General features: G+C 39.2%; 2 protein-coding genes across 2 annotated transcripts in view; one reads left to right on the top strand and one right to left on the bottom strand.

Annotated features, from left to right (window-relative positions):
* Positions 1-24,679, bottom strand: part of CTNNA1 (catenin alpha 1) — a 202,705-nt gene that overhangs the window by 64,589 nt on the left and 113,437 nt on the right. The gene's annotated exons all lie outside the window — the stretch shown is intronic.
* On the top strand, positions 4,090-23,430 carry LRRTM2 (leucine rich repeat transmembrane neuronal 2). The gene has a single exon (XM_079770858.1). It carries the CDS (start codon positions 9,872-9,874, stop codon positions 11,609-11,611), a length of 1,740 nt encoding a protein of 579 aa, XP_079626984.1. The 5' UTR covers positions 4,090-9,871; the 3' UTR covers positions 11,612-23,430.

Raw genomic sequence — 24,679 nt, 5'->3', positions numbered from 1 at the left:
TGAACTTACTAATAACTCAGAAAAAAATAAAAAACTAAACTGCAGGGATATTTAAGAAGGATTTTCAAATGCTCAGTTAACTGGTAAAATTGGGCTAAGGTTTATGAAAAGCCCAAGAACTCTTGGTTTCTATGTTAATTTTTAAAAAACAAGTTTTCTAAAGGGCTCAGATCCTCTTTGCCCTACTTAAGATAATGGGTTAAACATAACAGGGAACCCTTGTTTACAGAAGATTCTACAACATCTTATGTTCACCAACTGGTGCCGGATCTTTGACATAATGTGGCAAGTGTGAGTTTGTTCTAATATTGAAAAAGCTTCTCATCAGTTTAGCCAGAATACAGAGCAAAAAACATAAAACCTTTCAAAGACAATGACTAACTTAAATCAACATATGTAAAATATTTGGCAAATTTAATTTATTTAATAAGGAAAAATGCCTTAAAAATCTTTAAGAAAATGACAAATTTTAGGAGTGGGGTGTGGAATGAGCAAATGAACTGCAGTCTGCAGAAAAGAACAAAAATGACAATATACCTATATACAAAATGATGGTCAACTTCACTCATAATTAAAGAGGAACAAATCAAAGAGAGCATTTTACACCTACTGGATTCCCAAATATTTTAAAAGTTTGCTGGCTTCTAATATGGTGTTGGGGGGGGGGGGGGGGAGTGTGGGTGGCTAGTACATACTATAGGAAGTATAAAATAGTTTAAAAATTTTTGGAAGGCAATGTGGCAATGTCTATCAATTTTAAAAATACCCCATAACACAGCAATTTTATGGTTAGGAACTTATATCAATATAAACTTGCCTAAGAATGCAAAGACATTAAAAAGATATTCATTTTACACTGTATGCAAAAGCTAAAAGTCTCAAAACAAACTATATATCCGTAAGTTATAGTATAGCCATATAAGGAGAAAACTGCAGGCTTGGATACAAACTCATATCCACAAACACACTTGGGGAAAAACTATGAAGCCATTAGACAGACAGACAGAACCTCTCACCCTGCTCCCACATGGAATAAGCAGCAGGACAGAATCAGTTACCACAGGAACGCAAGCCATATTTCAGCAATATGGGGATAAACTGCAGCTATCATGTTACATGCTGCTATATAGCCTTTCATAATAAGAAATGATCTTTCTCTCTTTGGGCCAAATTTTTCTTATTGATTTTCTCTGTACGGATGACATCACCTGTTGAATATTTTTTGCTTGCCTTAGCACATGTCACTTGTCCCTCTACCCCAGAGTGCATTAAGATGGTTCTGAGGTAATGACATTTCCAAGCTTCAGCAACCAAGACTTGCTAGCATCTAGCCAATATACATGCAAATTTACCCTTTTAAATTTAGCCAATTGGGTCAAAAAGCCCTCTAAATTGAAAGGGATTCTTCAAGAAAATATGAATGTGTATCTTACTCTTAATTCTATCCTGTGCAAATGTGATTGTATATAGCCTGTGGTCATCTACGTAGACAGGAGTAAACAAATCTAAATAGAAAGCTACTCAAAATGCAGAGAGGGAAAAACAGGAAGGGAAATCCAAACTTGGCTGTATTTCAGAATTTTAAAAAAAAAGAAGCCTAACTCGCACAGAGAAAGAGGAAAACATGAATATGATGAAGCCATTGGAAACAAGAGTAAGTAAAAGGCTTGACAATATAAATTTCTATCAGTCTGCGTTAATCAAGAATTCAGGACAGTTCTGTTTGGTTTGGTTTTATGTCTATGGTGAGAGAAATAAAAGATTTTCATGGTTTAAATGTACCTCTCCCCAAATTTCTGTGAAGATTTTCCCTCACCTAATATCCGACTCAGGTGCATCATTCTCAGATTTACTGACAAACTACCTAGCCATGGGCACAGAATACAAGGCTAGCACTGCAGAATTAGGCTGTCACATGATCCTAACACAGCAACACCGCAGGAGCAACAAATGCCAGAAGCACATGCCTCCAAAACTAGAACCTCAGACTGGCTGGTCTCTTCCCTCTGAGATTTGACACAGAACTTGTGTGCATAACCCATGGATACAGACAATAGGGTGGTAAAGGCGTGGGGTAGAGGGATAGGGTTGGGGAGGCTAGAAGGGGTCAATGGGGGAAAGGGTGGAAAGGGGACATATATAAGATTCAAATAGTTCAACCAAAAAAGAGAAAGAAAGAAACCCTAAACTTTGTAAGCTGCAGCATCAAAAGGAACACACATTATCACTAGTGTAATCATCACTGTTCCTACTGCTTTCTCAGTTATACTAACCAAAGAACAAAAGGACTTTTAAAAATTAAAATCATTCAAAGATAGGGATGGGAACAGTAAATCCAGTAACAAAATGGGGATTCTGGCCCTAGCCGGTTTGGCTCAGTGGTTGGAGAGACAATCCACGGATCAAAGGGTCCCTGGACAGAATCAATATAAACTTGCCTAGGTTTGAATCCAGTCAAGGGCACACACCTCAGTTGCAGGCTAGAACCCCAGTCCATGTATGCAGGAGGCAACTAATCAATGTGTCTCTCTCACATTGATGCTTCTCTCTCTCCGACTCTCCCTCACCCTTCCACTCTGTTTGGAAGGCAATGGAGGAAATATCCTTGGGTGAGGATTAACAACAAAAAAAGGGGGTGGGAGGATTCTGGGAGCCTAATGTGGAGAGTCTTCTTTTTAAAGGCTTTTGAAAGAAAAGATTTCCAGCAACACTGATATACCATACTCAACAGTGGTCCCCTGTGATCGCAACACAACTCTAGGAGCCTAAAATGGGCAAAGGACCTAAATAGACACTTCTCCAAAATGGACATAAAGAAGGCCAAAAGGCATATGTAAAAGTGCTCAAATTCATTGATCATCCGAGAGATGCAAATCAAAATGACAATGAGGTACCACCTCATATCTGTTAGAATGCTTACCATCAACAAATCAACCAACAACAAGTGTTGGCGAGGATGTTGAGAAAAGGGAACCCACGTACACTGCTGGTGGGAATACAAACTAGTGCAGCCTCTGTGGAAAACAGTTTGGAGTTTACTCAAAAAATTAAAAATGGAACTACCATTTGACCCAGTGACCCCAGTTACAGAATATATCCCAAGAACTCAGAAACACCCATCAGAAAGAATATATGTACCCCTATATTCATATCAGCGCAATTTACAATAGCTATCATTTGGAAACAGCCTAAGTGCCCATCAGCAGATGAATGGATTAAAAAACTGTGGTACATCTATACCATTGCAACAGCATGGATGGACCTAGAGAGCATTATGCTAAGTGAAATAAGCCAGTCAGAGAAAGATAAGTATTACATGATCTTACTCATATGTGGAATCTAATGAACATAAACTGATGGAAAAAAAATAGACCCAGAGACATAGAAGCATCAAACAGACTGTCAAACCTTAGAGGAGGTGGGGAGGGGGAAAGGGGGAAAGATCAACCAATGAACTTATATGTATACTAGAGGCCCAATGCACAAAATTCGTGCAAAAGTAGGTCTTCCTTCCCCTGGCTGCCAGCACGGCTTCCTTCTGGCACCCCGGGACCCAGGCTTCCCTCGCAGCTCTGGCTTCCTCTGGAAGGACATCGGGTCTAATTAGCATATTATGCTTTGATTATTATAGATATGCAAACCCATAGACACAGACAATAGGGTGGTGAAGGCTTGGGGGGAAGGAGGTAGGAGAGGGCAATGGGGGGGAAAAAGGGACATATGTAATACTTTCAACAATAAAGATTTATTAAAAAAAACAAAAACCCTCCAGGAACCTAGAATTTTGAATGCTCTCAGATCCTCTAGCTCAGTGGTTCTCAACCTTTCTAATGCCGCGACCCTTTAATACAGTTCCTCATGTTGTGGTGACCCCCAACCATAAAATTATTTTCGTTGCTACTTCATAACTGTAATTTTGCTACTGTTAATGAATCATAATGTAAATATCTGTGTTTTCCTATGGTCTTAGGCTCTACAGCAGCAGGGTCGCCTAAGACCATCGGAAAACACAGATATTTACATTATGATTCATTAACAGTAGCAAAATTACAGTTATGAAGTAGCAACGAAAATAATTTTATGGTTGGGGGTCACCACAACATGAGGAACTGTATTAAAGGGTCGCGGCATTAGAAAGGTTGAGAACCACTGCTCTACCTCTACCTGGGACTATCAACAACTCTTGAGCCCACCTCCAACATGACAGATTAGTAAAGCCATCAATCCTTACATATTCTATGTGCTTCAGTCAGATAGATTTCGTTTCTTTCAAAGATAACAAGTTAGTGTTTAGCACAAAACCCCAGTAATTTTTCCTGTTTTTAAAGAGCAAATAAAAATTTTAAAAGAAGTTACACATTTGCCTCCAAATGCATGCATGTTTGAAAGCAGTGAACAATTCCAGGATTTACCATAATCTTCTCCCATCCTCTCCTCCTCCTCCCTCCAAAAAAATAAAGGCTAGTAAAATCCACTTCCTCTAATACAGGTCTTGATACTATATAGGCCCAAGTAGGAAGTTGCCAACTAGAAATCCCAAAAGGTTCTTAAGCAAGGAATGTACTCAGATCCATAAAATCTAGGGCCTCTACCCAGCTGGTGTGGCTCAGTGGTTGAGTGTTGACCCAGGAACCAAGAGGTCATCAGTTCAATTCCTGGTCAGGGTACATGCCAGGTTTCAGGTTCAATCCCCAGTAAGGAGTGTGCAGGAGGCAGCCGATCGATTATGGTTCTTTCTCATTGATGTTTCTAACTCTCTATCCTTTTTCCTTCCTCTCTCTCTCTCTAAAAAAATCAATAAAATCATATTTTTAAAAAATCTAGGGCCTTCACCCTAAAGACTATCACTTTTGAAATGCAAGGATATCTTCCAAATGGTGATCAAGACTGGCAGCAACAAGGTATTGTTGTTGATAACTTTAGAGAAAGGAAGGGAGAGAGAGAGAAACATTTATTTGTTGTTCCACTTATTTATGCATTCATTGGTTGATTCTTATATGTGCCCTGACAGGGGATCAAACCCGGAACCTTGGCTTATCATTCCGGTGGGGAACGTCTGGCCCGTGGGTCATATAAGACCTGAGAAATCATTTGGTTTGGCCCTGCCAAGTCATTAGGCATGAGTTAATTAAATGTTTGACCAACTATAGTAGGCTAATTTTTTATTATTTAAAGTATTACATATGTCTTGTTTTTCTCTGATTGACAGCCCCCCCTCCACTCCCACCCCCTAGGACAAGCCCCAACCATCCCAGTGTCCCATTGGTTATGCTAATATGCATGCATACAAGTCCTTTGGTTGATCTCTTACCCTCCCCTTTTTGTCTCTGTAGCTATTTTTGTTCATCAGTATGTGTTGTTCATTATATCCCACATATGAGTGAGGTCATGTGATATTTATCTTTCTCCGACTGGCTTATTTCGCTTAGCATAATGTTCTCCAGGCCCATCCATGCTGTTGCAAATGGTAAGAGTTCCTTCTTTTTTACAGCAATGTATAGCAGGCTAATTTTTAAGTATAGCAGGCTAATTTTGTATGGCCTGCAAATGATGTTATAAATATCCAAATGGTCCTTGATGGAAAAAAGGTTCCCCACCCCTGGCTTATCGAGACAATGGTCTAACCAACTGAGTTACCTGACAAGGACCCAACAAGGTTTGTTTGTTTGTTTGTTTGTTTGTTTGTTTGTTTAAATATGTTTTTATTGATTTTTTAGAAAGAGAGGAAAGGAGAGGAAGAGAGATAGATAAAAACATCAATGAGAAACGTTGACCAGCTGCCTCCAGCACGCCTCCTATTGGGGATTGAGCCGGAAATCCAGGTGTGTACCCTAACCTGGAATCAAACCAGAAACCTCTCGGTGCATGGGATGACACTCAACCAACTGAGCTACACAGCTGGGCCAACAAGGTTTATTTTAACATACTTTCCCAGAGCACCTCTATGTGAGACCTCTGGTGCTGGGATATGACAATTTTTGGAGTTGGGCATGATTAACAAACCATTTGATCTTTCAATATAAAGCAAAATCAAGCTCCGTCTCTACCACAAAAGAGTAAGTGATTCCATGTATATTTCTGTACATGTGCTCTCTAAGTAGAGAAATAATTCTCCCTAATCATCAACACACATTAAAAGCAAACTTTCACATTGAGGAATGCCAGTAACTATAGCATGAAAGCCCTGCTGCTTGACTCACTTAATCTGCTTAAACCCATTTAGAGGTGGTCAGGTTAGATTTTACTGCTCCTTTGCCTTGTCATGACCAACTAAAGTAATGAAAATTTACACAGATGATATGAGTAGTACCTTTCAGAGGTTGTACTGCCACTTTAACTCAAAGACATATGTATGCAGAATAAAGCTGTTCTAAAATGAAACCAAGAAAAAATTTAATTCAGGAAGAACATGGGTTTCTATTCAGTTCTCTTAGCTAAAGAAAGGTAAAGATAAAAAAATAATACAAAATTCCAGCCCTAGCTGATTTGGCTCAGTGGATAGAGTGTCTGCCTTCGGACTAAGGGTCCCAGGTTTGATTCCGGTCAAGGGCACATGCCTGGGTTGTGGGCTCGATCCCCAGTGGAGGGTGTGCAGGAGGCAGCCGATCAATGATTCTCTCTCATCATTAATGTTTCTACCTGTCTTTCCCTTTCCCTTCCTCTCTGAAATCAATAAAAATATATTTTAAAAAGAAATAATAATAATACTACAAAATTCCATCAACGGGAACTATGTGTTCCACCAATTTTAAGACATGCACTATTACCTTCTTTGGTTCCACTGCCTGAATCTTTTGAATCCAAAGAGAGGGCAAGTGAGCAAGACGGCTGGTGATCTAGAAGGAACTGTGCACTCTAGGTACTATGATACCATATTATTGCCCTCTTTTCCACATGCATAAAAAATAGTTACCTGTGATCCCATTGGTGCTTCTCTGGGCAATTTTTGTTGCCCACAAATCAATAATAACTGTAATGGGATAATATAATTTAAGTATTTCCCATTTTTTAGTATATAAGATGTAGGCCAAGTGACCTAGAGAGCAGAAAGGAGAACCAAGAGTCTAAAAGGAGGGAGATTATATTGCTTCTAAATTTTCACATATAACTCATTCCTAATCATGGCTGTTCTAATCCAATTGACTCTAATGCTTTTCTCCACATGGAACTAAAGTGGTTACTTCAGGGAAGATTTTAATCCAGTTCCTCCTGCCTGGCAAACATTTCTTTTTTTCATCAAAGGGTGGCTGACTTCAATGCAGACATTTACAGTATCCCAAGAGTTTCTTTTCCTTAAAAAAGTAAATTAAAGAGATCACCTTTATCAGATTCCCCCATTGGAAGTTTTGGGATTAAGTTCCTGCAGAACAGTAACTTTGAAATCTAAGATCACAGACCCTCTAAGAATCTGATTAAACCTCATTCACAGAAAAATGTACAAGCTACAAAATTCCACAAGACAGTCTATGAACGCAGGTTAAGAACTTTTAGCTTATTGAGAGATGGACTATGGAAAGGCTCAAGGTTAGTCTTGAGCATCCTTGAAGTCTAACAGGAACTCTCCTCTGTTTCTTAACCAGGAAGCAGGAAAATGATAGGAGTACTAATGTGGGCTCATTCCTGAGAACATGGGTTTCCACTCATGAGCAACTTTGGTTTGGGGACTTCTCTTTGGCCTGGGGAAACTGTTGTCTAAAACCCTACCTGTCCAATCTTTCCTTCTCCACTGCTTTCAGAGATGTCAGACCTGCCCTGTGGTCTGAAGACTCTACCAGCCCTCAGAGTATCCCTGCTGTCTTCTCTCTTCCTTTATACTTCCCAGGCATTTTCCCTAACAAAACTTATACTTCTAATACCATCTTGGGGTCTGCTTCTAAAACTACACACCTGCAGTTGCTGCATTTTCACAACAACTTTACACAGGGCCCCAAGGAAGTGGCCTTGAAGTCTTCCAGTTCTTACTCCAGTACCACAATCCAACACAGAATCTATGCCCCTTAAAACAATGACTTTTTAGACATGCCCGTAGGATGAAGGACATGGAAGCCAACAGGCCAATGATGTTTCACAGACGACATGGGTAGTTTTGAGATTTCTGCCTTCAGGCGTGAGATAAGACCCATTAAGGATAAGTGCCAATGGTATAAGAGAAATTGGCATGGAAGGCCAAATCAGTAAGGTAAAATGTGTAACAGGACGTACCTTTGTCAGGCATGAAAATATGACCCTGACTCATGCTAAAATAGCTTTCACAACACTAAACATGGAGCTGTACATTCATAACCAAGCTCTAAAAAGTGATGACACTATTCAACAGCAAGAAGATAGAGTTAGGTCAAGTTAAAACATTTAAAGCCAGTTGTTAAGTGTGCCAGTAGGAGCTATTAAGAGTGCAAATAAATGTTCTATTATTTGAGTACCACAATGCCCCAATCCCAGCATCACCTGAGGCTTTCAGTTGAAGGAGTAGGTAAGATTCTGAGGTAAATACAAAGGGATTGTGCTAGATTCAGCCATACTGTATCACTTTTCCTAAATCATTTCTGTTCCACTGTTAAGGCTTAGGGCATGCAGTATTAAGTGACTGTACCAACCTACCCTTTTCTCCTGTGATAAAACATTATTATAAAATAGGACAGAGAAGGAGAAATCTTTTAAATTAGTGTTTCTCTGAAAGTCTCAAATAACAAAATAATCAAATGCTTTGCAAGCTTTTCCACCCTTTATTCTTGGTTTGTAGTGTTAAGCTCTTAGTGACAAAGAAGCCAACCCCACTTACCTAGTTTACCAACACACTGAAAGCAAATCGTAGTCATACTTCTGTTTTAACCAAGCATGACAACAAGGTGATTGAGTAGCTTCCCAAACTACCAGAGCAGCGGGCAATAACTCGCATAGGCTGGCGTTAGATCAGCACTTCATAAATCCTGCAGGCTCCTGACCATTTACATGATCTTTCTATGCAGAATCGGCAGTCTGACACTGGCTCTCACAGGCATTAAAAACCATCACTCTGCTAACCCAACTCACTGTTCAGACGGGTCTTCTTGAATGCAGTCTTTATTACAACCTCACTGCTGCTCCTACACTGAAGAAATACCATGTTTTTAAGTCAGGAGTTCTTCTTTCTCGCTTTATTGTAATAGGGGGTCTTACAACGACCCGATACTGTTACAAAGCATCGTGCTTTACAACAGTAAAGCTTCTGGAAAACCCAAACAAAAGACACGTCACCCAGTGACGTCAGCCTATATACAGTTCTGTGTGGTCGCAGCACATAAGCAAATCCATTCTTGTGCCGTTTCTCGGAAAAGCTTTTCAGTAAATGCACTCATGCTGCTCCAGGATCTCTTCTCTGCAACAAGCCGCCCATCTGCCATCAACAAGTTAAGACCGAGAGAACTAACAGCTGCGGAAAGGAAAGACTGATGCTTTGATTAACCAGCTGAGCAGTTAGAGGAGGGCGAAATTAATAACTTACATTCAGAAGCGATTTAAGGGAACAGAGTGTCACGAAAAAATGAAACCAACGCTATTGAGAAGAATATCCTAAGGAAAAAAACAACTCACCCTGGTGGATTCAATTTTACTCAGAAAGCCTGGGACACAGAAAACAGGAAACTGGTCAAAGGCTCCTGCATGTTAGAGCCTTTTACAGACTCACTGCGTTGAGTCTAACAACCGCGACTGAATGCAGCCTCCAATGTGCTCAGAAGAATGGGTAAGTCCATGCATTTATGTGCCTTGTACCGTCAGCAACAAATCATGCTTTTTAAAATAAACCACTGAATTCACATTTTATGAGGGGAATCACTGTCACATTTTTGGATCCTGAGGTTTAGGTAAAAGCATATATTGATGCTAACAGGCTATGTTTTATCTTCTTAATGGTTTAAGTTTTGTTCCAGTCATACTAACAAGGTTAATTTTTCTGCAGCAAATGAAAAATAAGTTATATGCAGTGAAATATTTCACCATATTGTTATGTTCATTTTTTAATAGCTCATACATTCTGCTAAAAATATCCTATCTTCTTGTTTTCCTTAAATTATATTCTGCAGGCTTACATTTCAAGTGGCCATTAGGGGCCCCTATGCTGGCAGCAATATATGCAATGAGTATGGTTTTAAAAATGCTGCCTGCCCTGGGAATGGCGTGTCCACCTAAATGCCGCTGCGAGAAGCTGCTCTTCTACTGCGACTCTCAGGGCTTCCACTCAGTGCCAAACACCACAGACAAGGGCTCTCTGGGCCTTTCCCTGAGGCACAATCACATCACAGAGCTTGAAAGGGATCAATTTGCCAGCTTCGGTCAACTTACGTGGCTCCACTTAGACCACAATCAAATTTCAACAGTAAAAGAAGATGCTTTTCAAGGATTATATAAACTTAAAGAATTAATCTTAAGTTCCAACAAAATATTTTACTTGCCAAATACAACTTTTACCCAACTGATTAATCTGCAAAATTTGGACCTGTCTTTTAATCAGCTGTCATCTCTGCACCCAGAGCTCTTCTATGGCCTTCGGAAGCTGCAGACCTTGCATTTACGGTCCAACTCCCTGCGGACTATCCCAGTACGCTTGTTCTGGGACTGTCGTAGTCTGGAGTTTCTAGATTTGAGCACAAACCGTTTGCGAAGTTTGGCTCGCAATGGATTTGCAGGATTAATCAAACTGAGAGAGCTTCACCTAGAGCACAACCAGCTGACGAAGATTAATTTTGCTCATTTCCTACGTCTAAGCAGTCTGCACACCCTCTTCTTACAATGGAACAAAATCAGCAACTTGACATGTGGGATGGAGTGGACCTGGGGCACTTTAGAAAAGCTAGACCTGACTGGAAATGAAATCAAAGCCATCGATCTGACAGTGTTTGAAACAATGCCTAATCTTAAAATACTCCTAATGGATAACAACAAGTTAAACAGCCTGGATTCCAAGATCTTAAATTCCCTGAGATCCCTCACAACTGTTGGCCTCTCTGGCAATCTGTGGGAATGCAGCCCTAGAATATGTGCTTTGGCCTCCTGGCTGGGCAATTTCCAAGGTCGGTGGGAGCATTCCATCTTATGCCACAGTCCTGACCACACCCAAGGAGAGGATATACTAGATGCAGTCCATGGATTTCAGCTCTGCTGGAATTTATCAACCACTGTCATCACAGCCATGGCTACAACTTATAGAGATCCAACCACTGAATATACAAAAGGAATAAGCTCATCAAGTTACCATGTGGGAGACAAAGAAATCCCAACTACTGCAGGCATAGCAGTTACTACTGAGGAACACTTTCCCGAACCAGACAATGCCATCTTCACTCAGCGGGTAATTACAGGGACAATGGCTTTATTGTTTTCTTTCTTTTTTATTATTTTTATAGTGTTCATCTCCAGGAAGTGCTGTCCTCCCACTTTAAGAAGAATTAGACAGTGCTCAATGATTCAGAACCACAGGCAGCTCCGATCCCAAACACGACTCCATATGTCAAACATGTCAGACCAAGGACCGTATAATGAATATGAACCCACCCATGAAGGGCCCTTCATCATCATTAATGGTTATGGACAGTGCAAGTGTCAGCAACTGCCATACAAAGAATGTGAAGTATAATACCTACCTATCATCGAAAATTACATCAGATAAGTAACCTATTTTACATAGTAGGGGCTAAATATCTAATTTTTAACAATGGTGACATTAAGCCTAATTTTCAAAACCAAGTGGAGACTTAAGTTTTTGAAGTGTTGAAGTGTTTTTAATTTTTTTTATGAAACCATATTTTAAGTGTTAAATGAAGTAATGCTCACATTAATTTGCAATCTTGTTGGAAAGTCTAAAAATGCTTACTTCAAATTATGGCATTTCATGTATGTGATTATATACTATTGAGTGTAAACATTTACACTTAGGTCTACATATGCTATTTTTTTTTCCTACTGAAAACAGTTTGGAAAGAAGCTACTGAGCAGAAAAAGATATGGATCAATACTTGTTTAATCATTGCTTTCCATCCCAAATACCACCATTGGCTTGTTGCTTAAAAGGAGACTTAGCAAAGTTCTCTTGTATGATAATCTGGTATTTACTTAAATTTACAATTTACTGCCAGTGTGGGAAGTAGAATTTCATATATGCTGAAGACTGGTAACTATTAAACACTCTTATTCCAGAGTTTTTGCCTGGGTTAATAGATATTATCAAAGTCCACATCATGAAATCAGAACCCTTTATGTAATTCTAATAAGCTGAGTAACTCTTTAATATATTTAAACAATGAATCCAAGTGAATGTGGAAAAGGTCTCATTACAATGAATTCAATACTAAATGATTATACTGACTTTGTATCATACATCTCTAGTTTAACTTACAATGAACATGTTGACCTTTTGTGGCATTTAGACAATTATTTTAAACTAGTATTACATTGCCATTTTACTTATTAGTTTACTAAATCCTATATTTACATTTCTTTGTGAAAAAAGATTAGAAATTATTTTGGAGAGAAAAGAGAGAAACTGAGTCAACTTAATCCTAGGACCTGCTCCCTTTAGTTTGCAAGCACACACAACATCCTCTCCCTTTCTCAACTGTCATGATCAAAGCTGTCTTACAAAGAGGTTTAAACTCTTTCTCTGTTTTCTTCCTAATCCTCACACCTCAGAGCCAAATAAAAAATAATTAGCTAGCAACAGGCATAACAATGATTCTTAATAGAATATACATTATAAAGGAACATTAAAAATTACTTTCCAAATATTATATTCTAAAACCTGGCCTTTTAATAAGGATACATAGTCACATTATAAGAGCAGTTCCTTCCAAGTGAAAGGAACAACAGATTACCGAGGCAAACCTTTTTATGGTAAAACACTAACTACATGCTTATACAGCCACGCAATGGTAACTCAAAGGTGGCATGGAGGGGAGGGGGATGAAAGGGAAAGGCAGCATTTTGAAATCTGCCTCACAGAAACGGGTTAGCTGAAGTTAAGAGACAGCCAAGAGTGAGGCAAATGGGTAGCTGTACATTATCTACAGGGCAAGGCCCCACGACCTACAGCTGAAATGGGGAGGAGGAGGAGGTTCCCTAGTGTTAATATAAACATTCCCTAATAAATGATAAATGATAATGATGCCACACTTTTCATGTGAAAAAGAACCACATGTATTGCGTTTCTTCAATTATGATTTCTATGGAGAAACTGTAACATATTTAATAAGATTCAGATGCAAGTTACCAATTCACACAGAATTTTTCCATAAACAAAGTTCCATGTATGTAGCAGCAAAACCCAAGACATTAGACTACTGACTTGATTCTAGAAGAATGAGCATTTTTACAACTGACATATACAACTGTATGTGAAAAAGGCAAAAATCCTTAGAGAAAACCACTACCATAAAAGAAGAAAGTTACCTTTTCCTTAATATGACCATTAAAACACGATATCCTTCATTCAAGGCATATTTTTTCTTCTCTGGATTGAACTGAAAACATGTTAAGACTACAGTTTAACCTATGAGGTTTAATTGTATTTTTTTTTCTTTTTAATACTGAGAGAGGGGTGTCTGTCTACATTTCAAAAAAACACAAAAACATCTCAGTAAAATGCTGACAAGATCACACATTATGGTAAAAATGTATTCTCTGCATTTCTTAAGGTGGGTAAATTAATTTGGCAAAGTCTCTGTCTGTAAAGTTCAGGTGATCTTGAGCAGTGAGCATTTCATTTCTTGTTAAACCAGATCTTAGGCCTGCCTGGACAGAGACAAAAGCTGATTTTATGGCACAGAGCACAGCTCACCACTTCCCTACAGAGCTGGATCTGAAACCCCCATTACAAATGAGAGCTCCACAAGGTAAAATTTACTAACTCATTTATCAGGCAAACCATGGCCATTTGTCAGAGAAAAGCTTTGTCACAATATTCTGTCCTGAACACATAAGATTCCATTAGCCCTGAAGAATATCAAGAAAGTATTTTCTATCATTTCCACCACACCAAATTAATTGAAATTGTGAGTAGAAGGGTGAGAAATATTGGCTGGGAATTCCCACATTAATCCTAAAGATTACAGTTAGTAAAATGGACCATTAATCAGCAAATGTAGAAATGTATGTAGAAAATAAATTGGAAAAGCAAGCCATTTAGTAATTCAGGGAACAGCAGAACCAAGGCCACCCCGGCATACTTTCAAGATGAAAAATAACTGATTTTTTGCTCTGCGCTTTTTTTTTTTTTTTTTTTTTTTTGGTAATGCTCTCTGAGAAAAGTAAGAATGCCAACCAGCATGTCCCCTTTTCATTAAAGCACAAACTTCCCTTTTGAATTGCCTATTGAAGGCAGTATTCCATTTAATTTTGGGTCTTTTTGTGTTTCAGTATCAGCACAGATTTGAAGATGAGACTGTTAGTCATATGTGCTCTGTTTACCAACTGGCTAGAGTGGAAGAGCATCGCAGCTACACTGCAGATCCTGCTAACCCAATGTTAGGGCTTTTGTTTTTTGGTTTAGTTTTATCCTCCTCAGCCTCCTCTTCCCACCAACTGTGTTTTTCCCTCCCCCATTTTCAAGATTAGAGGAAAATGACCACTTATCAAGAACTAGAAAAATAATTAAATCTCTGGAAAAAGAAAAGCTAAAGAAGGTTATATACTGTACCCACCTAGTAATCAAGAGTTAGTTTGGAATCATTTATATTCATTTTTATAGTTTTCCAGGGATTTCAATCACCTTTATAAAATGAGAGTGGGCTGACAAATTTGCAAATTCACACACAATTCAGAGAGAATACCCACTGCCAACATCAAATAGCAAAGATACTCATTTTTAAGCCAAAAATCTGCACTAACACATGTAATTTCTTAATGTGCCTAAGTTAATTTCTGTACCAATTTAATGAATGGAATTGACTGAATTTCCCAACTCCACTAATTATTAAAATCCATCTGCTTATTCTGATGCTAGTCACCAAGAGCGAGATTCCATCTTTCCAATAAAAATGAGCCCCATGTAACACCAGGTCTGAGTCCTAAAAAAGACATTTCATTTTCTATACTTCCTACACAGAGTCAGGGAGGGGGGGAGGGCTATAAATGCTCTATTCTCCCTCTAAAGTGTAGCTATCAATATAAAATTTGAAAGAATAATTTTAGAAGCTGACTTACATGATCATTTTCCTAATAGAGCAATACAGTGCAGACTTGCCTCAAAAATCTGTTGAGATATGCTTTTCGTATCTTATTGGTTAAAGCACTTCAACTAGAAAAAGACAAGGGTGATAAGGCCAATAATTTAAGGCAAAAACAAACAAACAGAAAATGATGGTTTAAGCTTTCATACTGTTATTGCAAACATTTAGAAACATCTGCTTCCTTCAACTAACCTATCCTTCCTTGGTAATTTTTTAAAAAGTTTCACCTATGGAATGTTTGTTGAACCTTTCTATCAACACAGATTGGAAACCAAAAGTCCAGTCCAAACACATTGTGTTTAATCACCTTAAGAGCCATTTGGGGGGGCAAGTGGGTTGGGGAGAAAATACTATTACACGGGGGGGGGGGGGGGGGGGGTTGAGGGAGATAGTTAACAGAGTGTACTATTCAAAAAAGTTTTGTTATTAAAATCGTGTATACTGGAAAAAATGAATGTCTTTTTTTTTTAAGCTTTTCCTTGATAACCTATCATTTTTGACATGTGGAACCTGAAAAACCTTTTGTGAGAGATATAGAAACCTTAAATGAACAGTTGTTTTGTATCATGTTCTCTATAATGCCAAATATGCCAGCTGAAAAAAGGGCAGCTAATCATCACCTGTCTTCATTCAGAGACAGGCAAAACCAGGCTAAAAAGAAAGTAAAGGTAAGGGGGGGAGGGGGCGAAAGGGGAGCTGACTAAAAAGCCACCATGCCAATAAGTAAGTCATGCAATAAGAAGTTGCTCTGTCACAAGCCTCAGCAAGTGGACAAACAACTGCCTATGTTCCCCAACCTCCTTAACAACAGACTGCTGCCACAGCCTGGGGAGCTTCAAAAAAGGCACTCAATTGCCTATCCCCAGCAGCACCTTGCACAACACTCCTGAGAGGGAGGACCACAGGTACGAAACATGCTGCATTCTCTAGGATCCCTACATGAGCTACTCTACCTTAGAAGCCAGTTCACTAAGCATGGATAGGGAAAAGGAAGGCAAGATTTTAACCAGTATCCCTCAATAGGCATAAGTAAACATCCCCAGGACAGGATGCTATGCCTGGGCAGCAATGGGGGCAGAAACTGCCCTGGCCTTAGGGAGTTGACTGTCAGGAGTCTGCCATGCTAGCAGGATGCACTTACTGCTTCTCCAGGCCTAGAGCACTGCAGCAAGACCAGACAGGCAGAAAGAAACAAGGCTACCCCCTGTCCTAACACCCAGGGAAAAGAGAATCAGAGAGGCTAAGAGAACTCTCGTCCCACAAATCTCAGCAGTAACTAGGGCAGAGGCAGGAAGCACAGCACAGTATTTTACTGTCAAACTCATCCAGTATGTACTAGAGGGCATAGTGATGGTAGTTTCAAGTTGTACAAAGGAACAAATTCCTATACTTTTTGGAGTTAAAAGAACACCTTATTAACATAATTCTCATACATTTTAACCTTGAAAATCCCATGTAAAGCTACATCTGATTTCCTTATCAGTTATTTTAATTAGTTTTGCCTGAATACCACATCATTCTCAGATTCACACTCAAATTTATAATAGATTTCCTCAAGGTCTGTTTAAATACATTTTTTTCTTTCTTTAAATATATCTAACCAGCTGGGTACTCAAGTCTTCCTTAGAGAGACAAAATGTACCACAAATTGTCTTTCACAAAGAGAGAAGGGGAAAAGAGGTGAAAATTGTAACTATTCCAAACACCTTTCCTTAGCATGAGTTCCTCTGTATGATCCACTGTTTGGGGAACACTTTTTACAGACAGATGTTGAGCTTCCCTTCCCCTATCTGAAGGAAACATTAAAGAGCAAGCAATCTCCAAAGACGAGTACAACGTCCACAAAGTGAATATACCATCCCTTTATACATGGAGGCCCAAGAGCAAAGCCTAGCCCATGGTCTCCAACTCAGACCTGCCACTAGAAAGAGGACCTGTGAACAACCCTGACAGCAGGGGCCAATGGCTCCATCACCATCCAAAGAGAAAAGGCTCTTCCCATACTTGGGGACTATATTATTGTAGCCCCAGAGACAATACCCAAGGCTTTTTTACAACTTTCATTCAGAGATGTTACCAAGAACCGTAATGCAGAGATGTAAAAATGTCACAACTTTACCGAATACCCATTCACAACTGTGTTCAGTGAAAAAAAACACATACACAAACACAACCTCAAGGTTGTTTTTTTCTGGAAAATCATCAGACAAAAAACACTACAGCCATTTATATTAGCCCACCTGTTTCATCATCATGTGAACCAAAAGCTCCTTGTGTGATAAATAAAAACATTTTCAATGGCCTGAGCTGCCAAACACATAGGGCAACTGCTCACCCACTAAAACTTCTGAAAACAATGTATCATTTACATATAACCTACTTCTATAAAGCCAAGTAAACTTAGCATAATACATTCCTAAGTACAGAATGGTTGAAATAAGAATGTAAAAAGATTAAAAAGCAGGGATTCTTAACTCTAAGGGTGCAGGATATGTTTCACAGGAAGAACCTTTTAAAATAATAATACAAACATTGTGTAGATCTAGAGATTTCATCAGATCCTAAGGGTTTTGATAACTTACCAAAAAAGCCCTAGTAGAACAATGAAATAGTTATTTCTAGTATACACTAATTTGGCCTTGATCTTCCTGGTAGTCATGGCAAAGAACAAAGCCAACAGCTTTCAACTGATCCAAGAAGCAAACTGGCCTATTCAATGGGGAAGACACTTTCATCTAATAAAGGAAGCACACTAGTTTATTTGGGGAGAGAGACACTTAAGTGCAAAAGTCTATGAATTATTTATAAAACAGAGCCAGCTACAGGAACAATAAGGAAACATGTCAGACAGTACCTCCAAGGAAGTTTTAGAGAAGACAGACTTATTCTTCATGTCAATCCTTGAAAAAGCTATGGGTAAGGAAACTACAAAAGCATGGTGCATGCTTTGTTGTGATCTAACCTTTGTGGCGACCCAAAGCTGGAACCTATAAAGCCTACAAGAATGAACATGCACCTACTTAGGAGTCCATGTTTCCTCCTTATCACATCCCTAGTACCCAAAATATAGTGTCCCATCACATAAGGAGCATCCACCAATAAATACCTCCTCTACTACATTACAAATCTTCTATATTAGGAGAACAATTTAAAACTAAAAAATGTTCCACTACATCATGAACAAAGAGAAGCATATTTCAGGCTTCATCTCTAGTTGTGCTGGTGATATCATAAGTGTGCTCCTTGAAACAGAATCTATAAGATAACTAATTTCCTAAGAAAGAACACATTTAAAAAGATAAAGCCTTCACTGATCTAAATAGCTGTCAGAAATTTAACTGTCTCTTTAAAATTTAAAACATTCCACACGCCATTAGAAAAACCACCTATAATTCAACAGGAACAAGGAGCACAAGGATTGAGTTATGCTCCACACTTAGGCCTATAATCCTGGACAATCCTTGGGCCTCTCATTACTAACAGAAAATGAATAGCAGTAACAACCACAGGGATATTTAATATATGTAAAGTCCTGAGAACAGGCTGGAATAAACATTCAATAAATGTTTGTTATTTTTAATTGCAAAATGTGGAGAACTAGATATGACAGATTCATCAAGTAGAGAATACAATCACATTAAAGACATGTTAGACCCTGTATTGCTCCCCAAAACACTCTACTTTCTAGTCTTACTTCCTCACTAAGTTCATGTATACTAGTACTCTCCAAAATGAATACTGATAATTAGTGAGAGCTTTTAACAAGCCAACAGCCTGAAAACATATTTACTACTGATGTAAACCTGACCACATTATCTCATAGTCAAGTAATCTTCTTTATAAAATGTATTAAATATTAGACATGACATTTCTCTGGTTTGGCTTTATGAATCAAGGCTAAATTTCAAAAGATTTAGAAGGAACTCTAAAATTCCTTTTGGGTAAAGTAGTCACTTAAAAGCAAGTAATGTCTCTTTTCCTTGTTCAATAAAATCATATAGGACAACATAATCTATCCATTATCATAAATAATATTTTTCAAAAGAAATAAACAATCTCATTGATATCTCAGCTTCTGACAATTTTAGAACAAAATACATGATGTGTTTTGTTTTTGTTTTTTGCTTAGAAAAAAATGTACTTCAAGTCTACCACACCTAATTTAGGAAGCAACCCCTCCAATCGTGACAAATCTGGTTCACAGGCAGACTTGCCAGAATTATTGAGGGGCATAAATAGGGGAGGTATGAGAATTTAAAAACACAAAGATAATCCACCAGTCCAGTGCACACAGCAGGGTTGTTTTGTGGTTACTGGATAGTGATCCTCCCTTATTACTAAAATCTCTATTAAATCTAAAGGTTGCTCAGAATTAACTTGTCTGAAAGAATACACACATTTAGTCTTAATAGAACCTGCAGATCACATGGGCCAGATTTTTCAAATCAAAAACTTCCTTCTTGGTATTGCCTTTCCAAGATCATGATCCAGTTTATTCAACAAGGAAAATCACTTTATCTCCTCCTTCACCCACAACTTTTCTCTACTTTCTCACATCTTTTGACCCTGGGCTTGCTCTCTTTCCTTATTTATCAACACATGAACAAGCTTTTCACATACCTTCTTCTCCTCATGGCTCCCCAAATACCCAGAATAATCACCTTATTGAATGAAAAAACATTCAGATGCAGCATATTCACTGCTGAGCACTTACCTTCTAAGAATTGTCTCTAAACTTAAAAATATTCCTCAAATCCACAAAACTGAGTGCCTATAAGCTGCAAACTGATCCATGCAAATTAGGAATACTACTAGAAACACAATCACTCATCTGCATTGTCCTCTCAGTCTACCCTTCCCTTTATATTGATTCAAGTATCAAATAATGTTTATTCAGTTTGCTTTTCTTTTCAAAAGACCAGAAATACCAGCTATCTATCTATCTATATAAAAGCCTAATATGCTAAGTGTCCGACCGATCAGTCAACCATTCGGTAGACCACTCAAACAATCGCTATGATGCGCACTGACCACCAGAGGGCAAATGCTCCAAACAGTAGGTTAGCTTGCTGCTGGGGTCCGTATGATGGGGACTGGGCAAGATGGGCCGGACACGCCCTGGAGCCCTCCCGCAGTCCCTCCCTGGCCAGCCGGCCCCCATCAGCCTGATCAGGGCCAGCCGGCCAACCTCCCACGGTCCCTCCCCGGCCAGCCAACCCACATCAGCCCCGAATGGGACTGGGCAAGATGGCCCCAATCGGCCCCGATCACTGGCCAGGCCGAGGGACCCCATCTGTGCATGAATTCGTGCACCAGGCCTCTAGTGTTAAGAATAATACCCTTTTACTTTTAATAATTAGCACTCACTCCAGCTCTCTGATCAAATAAAATCCCTACTACTCTTCACATCTTTAATATAAATAGCTATTTTGCTGGTTTTGTTTGGGGGTGGGCAAAGTGCCTTGGGACATAGAGGACAAGGGAGTAGAAGACATGATTGTGAAAATTTCAGATATGTCAAATTCTTGGGGTAATGATAGGCAGTAACCCTTACTTTTCTCATCTCTGCTCTAAAATTTCATACCAATTTTATCAGGATTGCATAGACTTGACCACAAAAACACTGACATTTCATGTGAAAGTGTGTTCTGCCAGTTTTTGCTGCAAAGAAAGACACTAGCATCATTCCAAGACCTGCACGTGTCACACACTAAGAAATGAGGTCAGAAGCACCCCTCACAGTGCTACTTCTCTCTGATCAACCTCCCTAACTTTCCCCTGAAATTCACCAGGAGGTAAAATGGCAGTGAGAAAAAAAAGGAAAAAGAATCTACTACCCTTAACACACTCCTGAAGGGATCTGGGATAGTGCCATATCACCTCATCTCCCTATTTTCTCCTGACAATCCCTTCATGCCAGTATGTGCAAAACTGCTCTCTGACACCTGCCACCATCTTCCAACAACTAGAGCCCATTTTATTATTATGTTAAAACTGCCAGTCTAAGATTTATCTATTAAACTACATGAAAACCTAATAGCAGACAGTCAGGAATTTTCTTCCTTTTGATCTAGCATTCCTGAAGTGTCAAAAACATTATAGTGCATAAACAATATCATCATCTAGACACCCAATTTGTGCTTGCTTAGAATTAGATGTGAGATAAATTAAAGACAGAATGTGAAGAATAGTACAAACTGTAAAGGGTTTACTTTAGTCTAGTTGACATTCCTACCAAATACATCACCATCGATTAGTAAAAAATTACTAAAGATATATTTGTTAAAAACACAAATCTGGCCCATGGCTGAGCACTGACCTATGAACAGGAAGCCATGGTTCGATTCCCGGTCAGGGCATATGCCCAGGTTGTGGGCTTGATCCCCAGTAGGGGGCATGCAGAAGGCAGCCAATCAATGGTTCTCTCTCATCATTGATGTTTCTATCTCTCTCTCCCTCTCCCTTCCTCTCTGAAATCAATTTTTTAAAAGATTAAAATAAATAAACTAACTAAATTTCCAGTCCTGCTATCAACTGAGATTAAACATACTACAGATGGCACAAATTGGTAAGGAGAGGGACGGAAAAGATTAAGATTCAGTTTTTAGCATGTTAAAGTATTTGTTAGCCATTCAAATAGAGGTAAGTTCAGGGTGAAGATTTAGGCTGCAAATATAAATTTTGAAGTCATCATCAGTGAGTAGAGGTATTTAAAGTTAGGAGACTGAATGAGATCACCAAGAAAATGAGAGTAGATGGATAAGAAATTCCAGAACCACACCAGTCTGAGGAATCTATCAAATGACAGTCAATAAAAGAAGGATGGGTTTTCAAGGGCAGCATCCCCTCAACATCAAAGACACTTAAGCAATGTTCTATTGGAAAACTACTAAGATTAGGTCAACTTAATTCATTAAAATAATCTGAAACATTACATATCAAAGGAACTATTACCAATTAAGGATCTGCACACATGATGACTACCATGAGTCCATCATTCATCATACTTCTGAGTATGTTCTCTATGTCAAGGTAGGCCTGCCCTCAGTGAGGTAAATAAACTAAAGAACCTATGAGAGATCATGGAACAATTAGAAAAGCAGGTTTTAATTTGAGGGGTAATGTACAGTTCATGTACTTGAACTATAAGACAGTCAAATCTATATATATAAAAGCCTAAGCAACCAGACGACCGGTCAACCGGTCGCTATGATGCGCACTGACCATCAGGGAGCAGATGCTCAACGCAGGAGCTGCCCCCTGGAGGTCAGTGCGCTCCCACAATGGGAGTGCTGCTCAGCTGACCAACTGGTGCCAGATGCGGGGCTCACAGCTGGTGAGCACAGCTTTGGTGGTGGGAGCCTCTCCCACCTCTGCAGCAGCACTACCGAGCAGCAGCAGGTGCAGCGGGGCCAGGATGAGCAGGAACGGTGCGGCACCGGCTCCTCCCTTGCTGCCAGCCACTTCGTGCACTATTAGATCCCTTGGGGGATGCCGGACTGCCGGTTTCGGCCCGATCCCCACAGGCTAGGCTAAAACCGGCAGTCCAACATCCCCCAGGGATCCCAGATCGCGAGAGGGCATAGGCCAGGCCAAGGGACCCCACCAGTGCACGAATCCATGCACTGGGCCTCTAGTATTCAAAAAGAGATAACCATATAATCTTCTGTATCTTGACAGAGGTTTGGGTTACAAAGTGTGTGTGTATGTGTGTATGTATTTGTGTGTGTATGTGTGTGTGTATATATATATCTATATATATCAAAACTCATCAAATAGTATACTTAAAATTTGTACATTTCACTGTGTATAAAATTTACCATTAAAAAGCTGAACTCTAGTTAATGACATGCATGCTGCAATGATTAGAGATGTAGTATGCAAGTGTCTGCAACTGACTTTTAAATGCATCAAAACAATAACATGGATACAGGGTTGGATAAATATGTGATAAAGCAAATATAACTAAACTAGAGGCCCAGTGCATGACATTTGTGCACGGGAGGGGGGAGGGGGGGGCGTTCCTCAGCCTGGCCTGTGCCCTTTCACAGTCCGGGAGCCCTCGGGGGATGTCCTACTGCAGCGGAGGCGGGCCGCTGCGCTCGCCAGCTGTCAGCCTGGCTTGTGGCTGAGCAACGCTCCCCTTGTGGGACTGCACTGACCACCAGGGGGCAGCTCCTGCATTGAGCATCTTCCCCCTGGTGGTCAGTGTGCATCATAGCAACCAGTCCTTCCGCCATTCGGTCGATTTGCATATTACCCCCTTTTATTATATAGGATATAGGATGTTAATCAAAGAATCTAGGAAATGGGTGTGTGTGTGTGTGTGTGTTTTCACTGTACAATTCTTTCAGAATCTCTGCTGAAAGAGGCCAACATGAATTCCGCCGTTCTCATGGGATTTAGTTCATGTTCCAAAGTAACCCTGCTTCACACAAAGCATCTTCTATTACTGATTGCATGCCCTGCTAACTTCTGGCTCCAGCAGCAGATATAATAGCAACAACCTCACATAAACTATTTAATCTGTTCCCACGATTGCATAATGTCAAATCCCTGTAACTAATTCCTTATATATTTTTTCACAATTGCTTTGCTTCTGTGACTGAACCCTGAGTGATACAAAGATGTGTGTGAGTGTAATCTAAGGTGGGGAAAGCATTTTTACCCCAAACACGAAATCCTCTAGCCATAAAACAAAAGATAAACACACATTCATGAAAATAAAAACAAAACTTTGATATGGTGAAAAGAAAGCCATATGCAATATCAAAGGGCAAATGACAGATTTAGAAAAAATACATGTCACATAGATGGCAAATATTAGGTTAATAGCTGTAATATACAAAGAGCTCCAGAAATAAAAAAGAGACACAAGCCATTAGAAAAATGAGCACAGGTATGAATAGAAAATTCGCAGAATAGCAAATCCAGTGATCAGACAAGTATATAAAAAAGATTTGAATTCTAAAGTGCTCAGGGGAATGCAAATTACAGTAGTAATGAGCTATTACTTCATACCCATCAGATTAGAAAAATTAAAACAAATAATACCTACTGTTAGAGAGGCTATGCAGTAAAGACTATTTTCTTACATTGGTGGTAAAACTGCAACTAGTTTAGCCTTTCTTGGAAAATAATCTACCAAGATCCATTCAAATAAAAATATGTATATACCATTCAACCCAGATTCCATAGAAATAAAAATCCAGAACCTCTCTCATAGAACTAAAGCACAAACACCAGGTACTGCAACACTGTTCATGGTTTAAACATTTTTTTAAAACAAATGTCTGCAAGAAGAGGGGATTTGTCAAATAATTGATAGTATATCCGCACCATGAAATATTATTCAGCAATTAAAATAATTAAGAGATAAACCAGGAGACTTGAAATTACCAGTATTTTAATGAGGTACTGCTGAAAAACGTAATGCAGGTTTGTAAACAATAATCCCACGTTGATCAAGCAAAAACACCTAT

Source organism: Cnephaeus nilssonii (genome assembly GCF_951640355.1).
Source record: "Cnephaeus nilssonii genome assembly, chromosome: 5".
In the NCBI taxonomy this organism is placed as follows: domain Eukaryota; kingdom Metazoa; phylum Chordata; class Mammalia; order Chiroptera; family Vespertilionidae; genus Cnephaeus; species Cnephaeus nilssonii.
The sequence above is the reverse complement of the archived record's forward strand: the minus strand, read 5'-3'. Positions and strand labels throughout refer to the sequence as shown.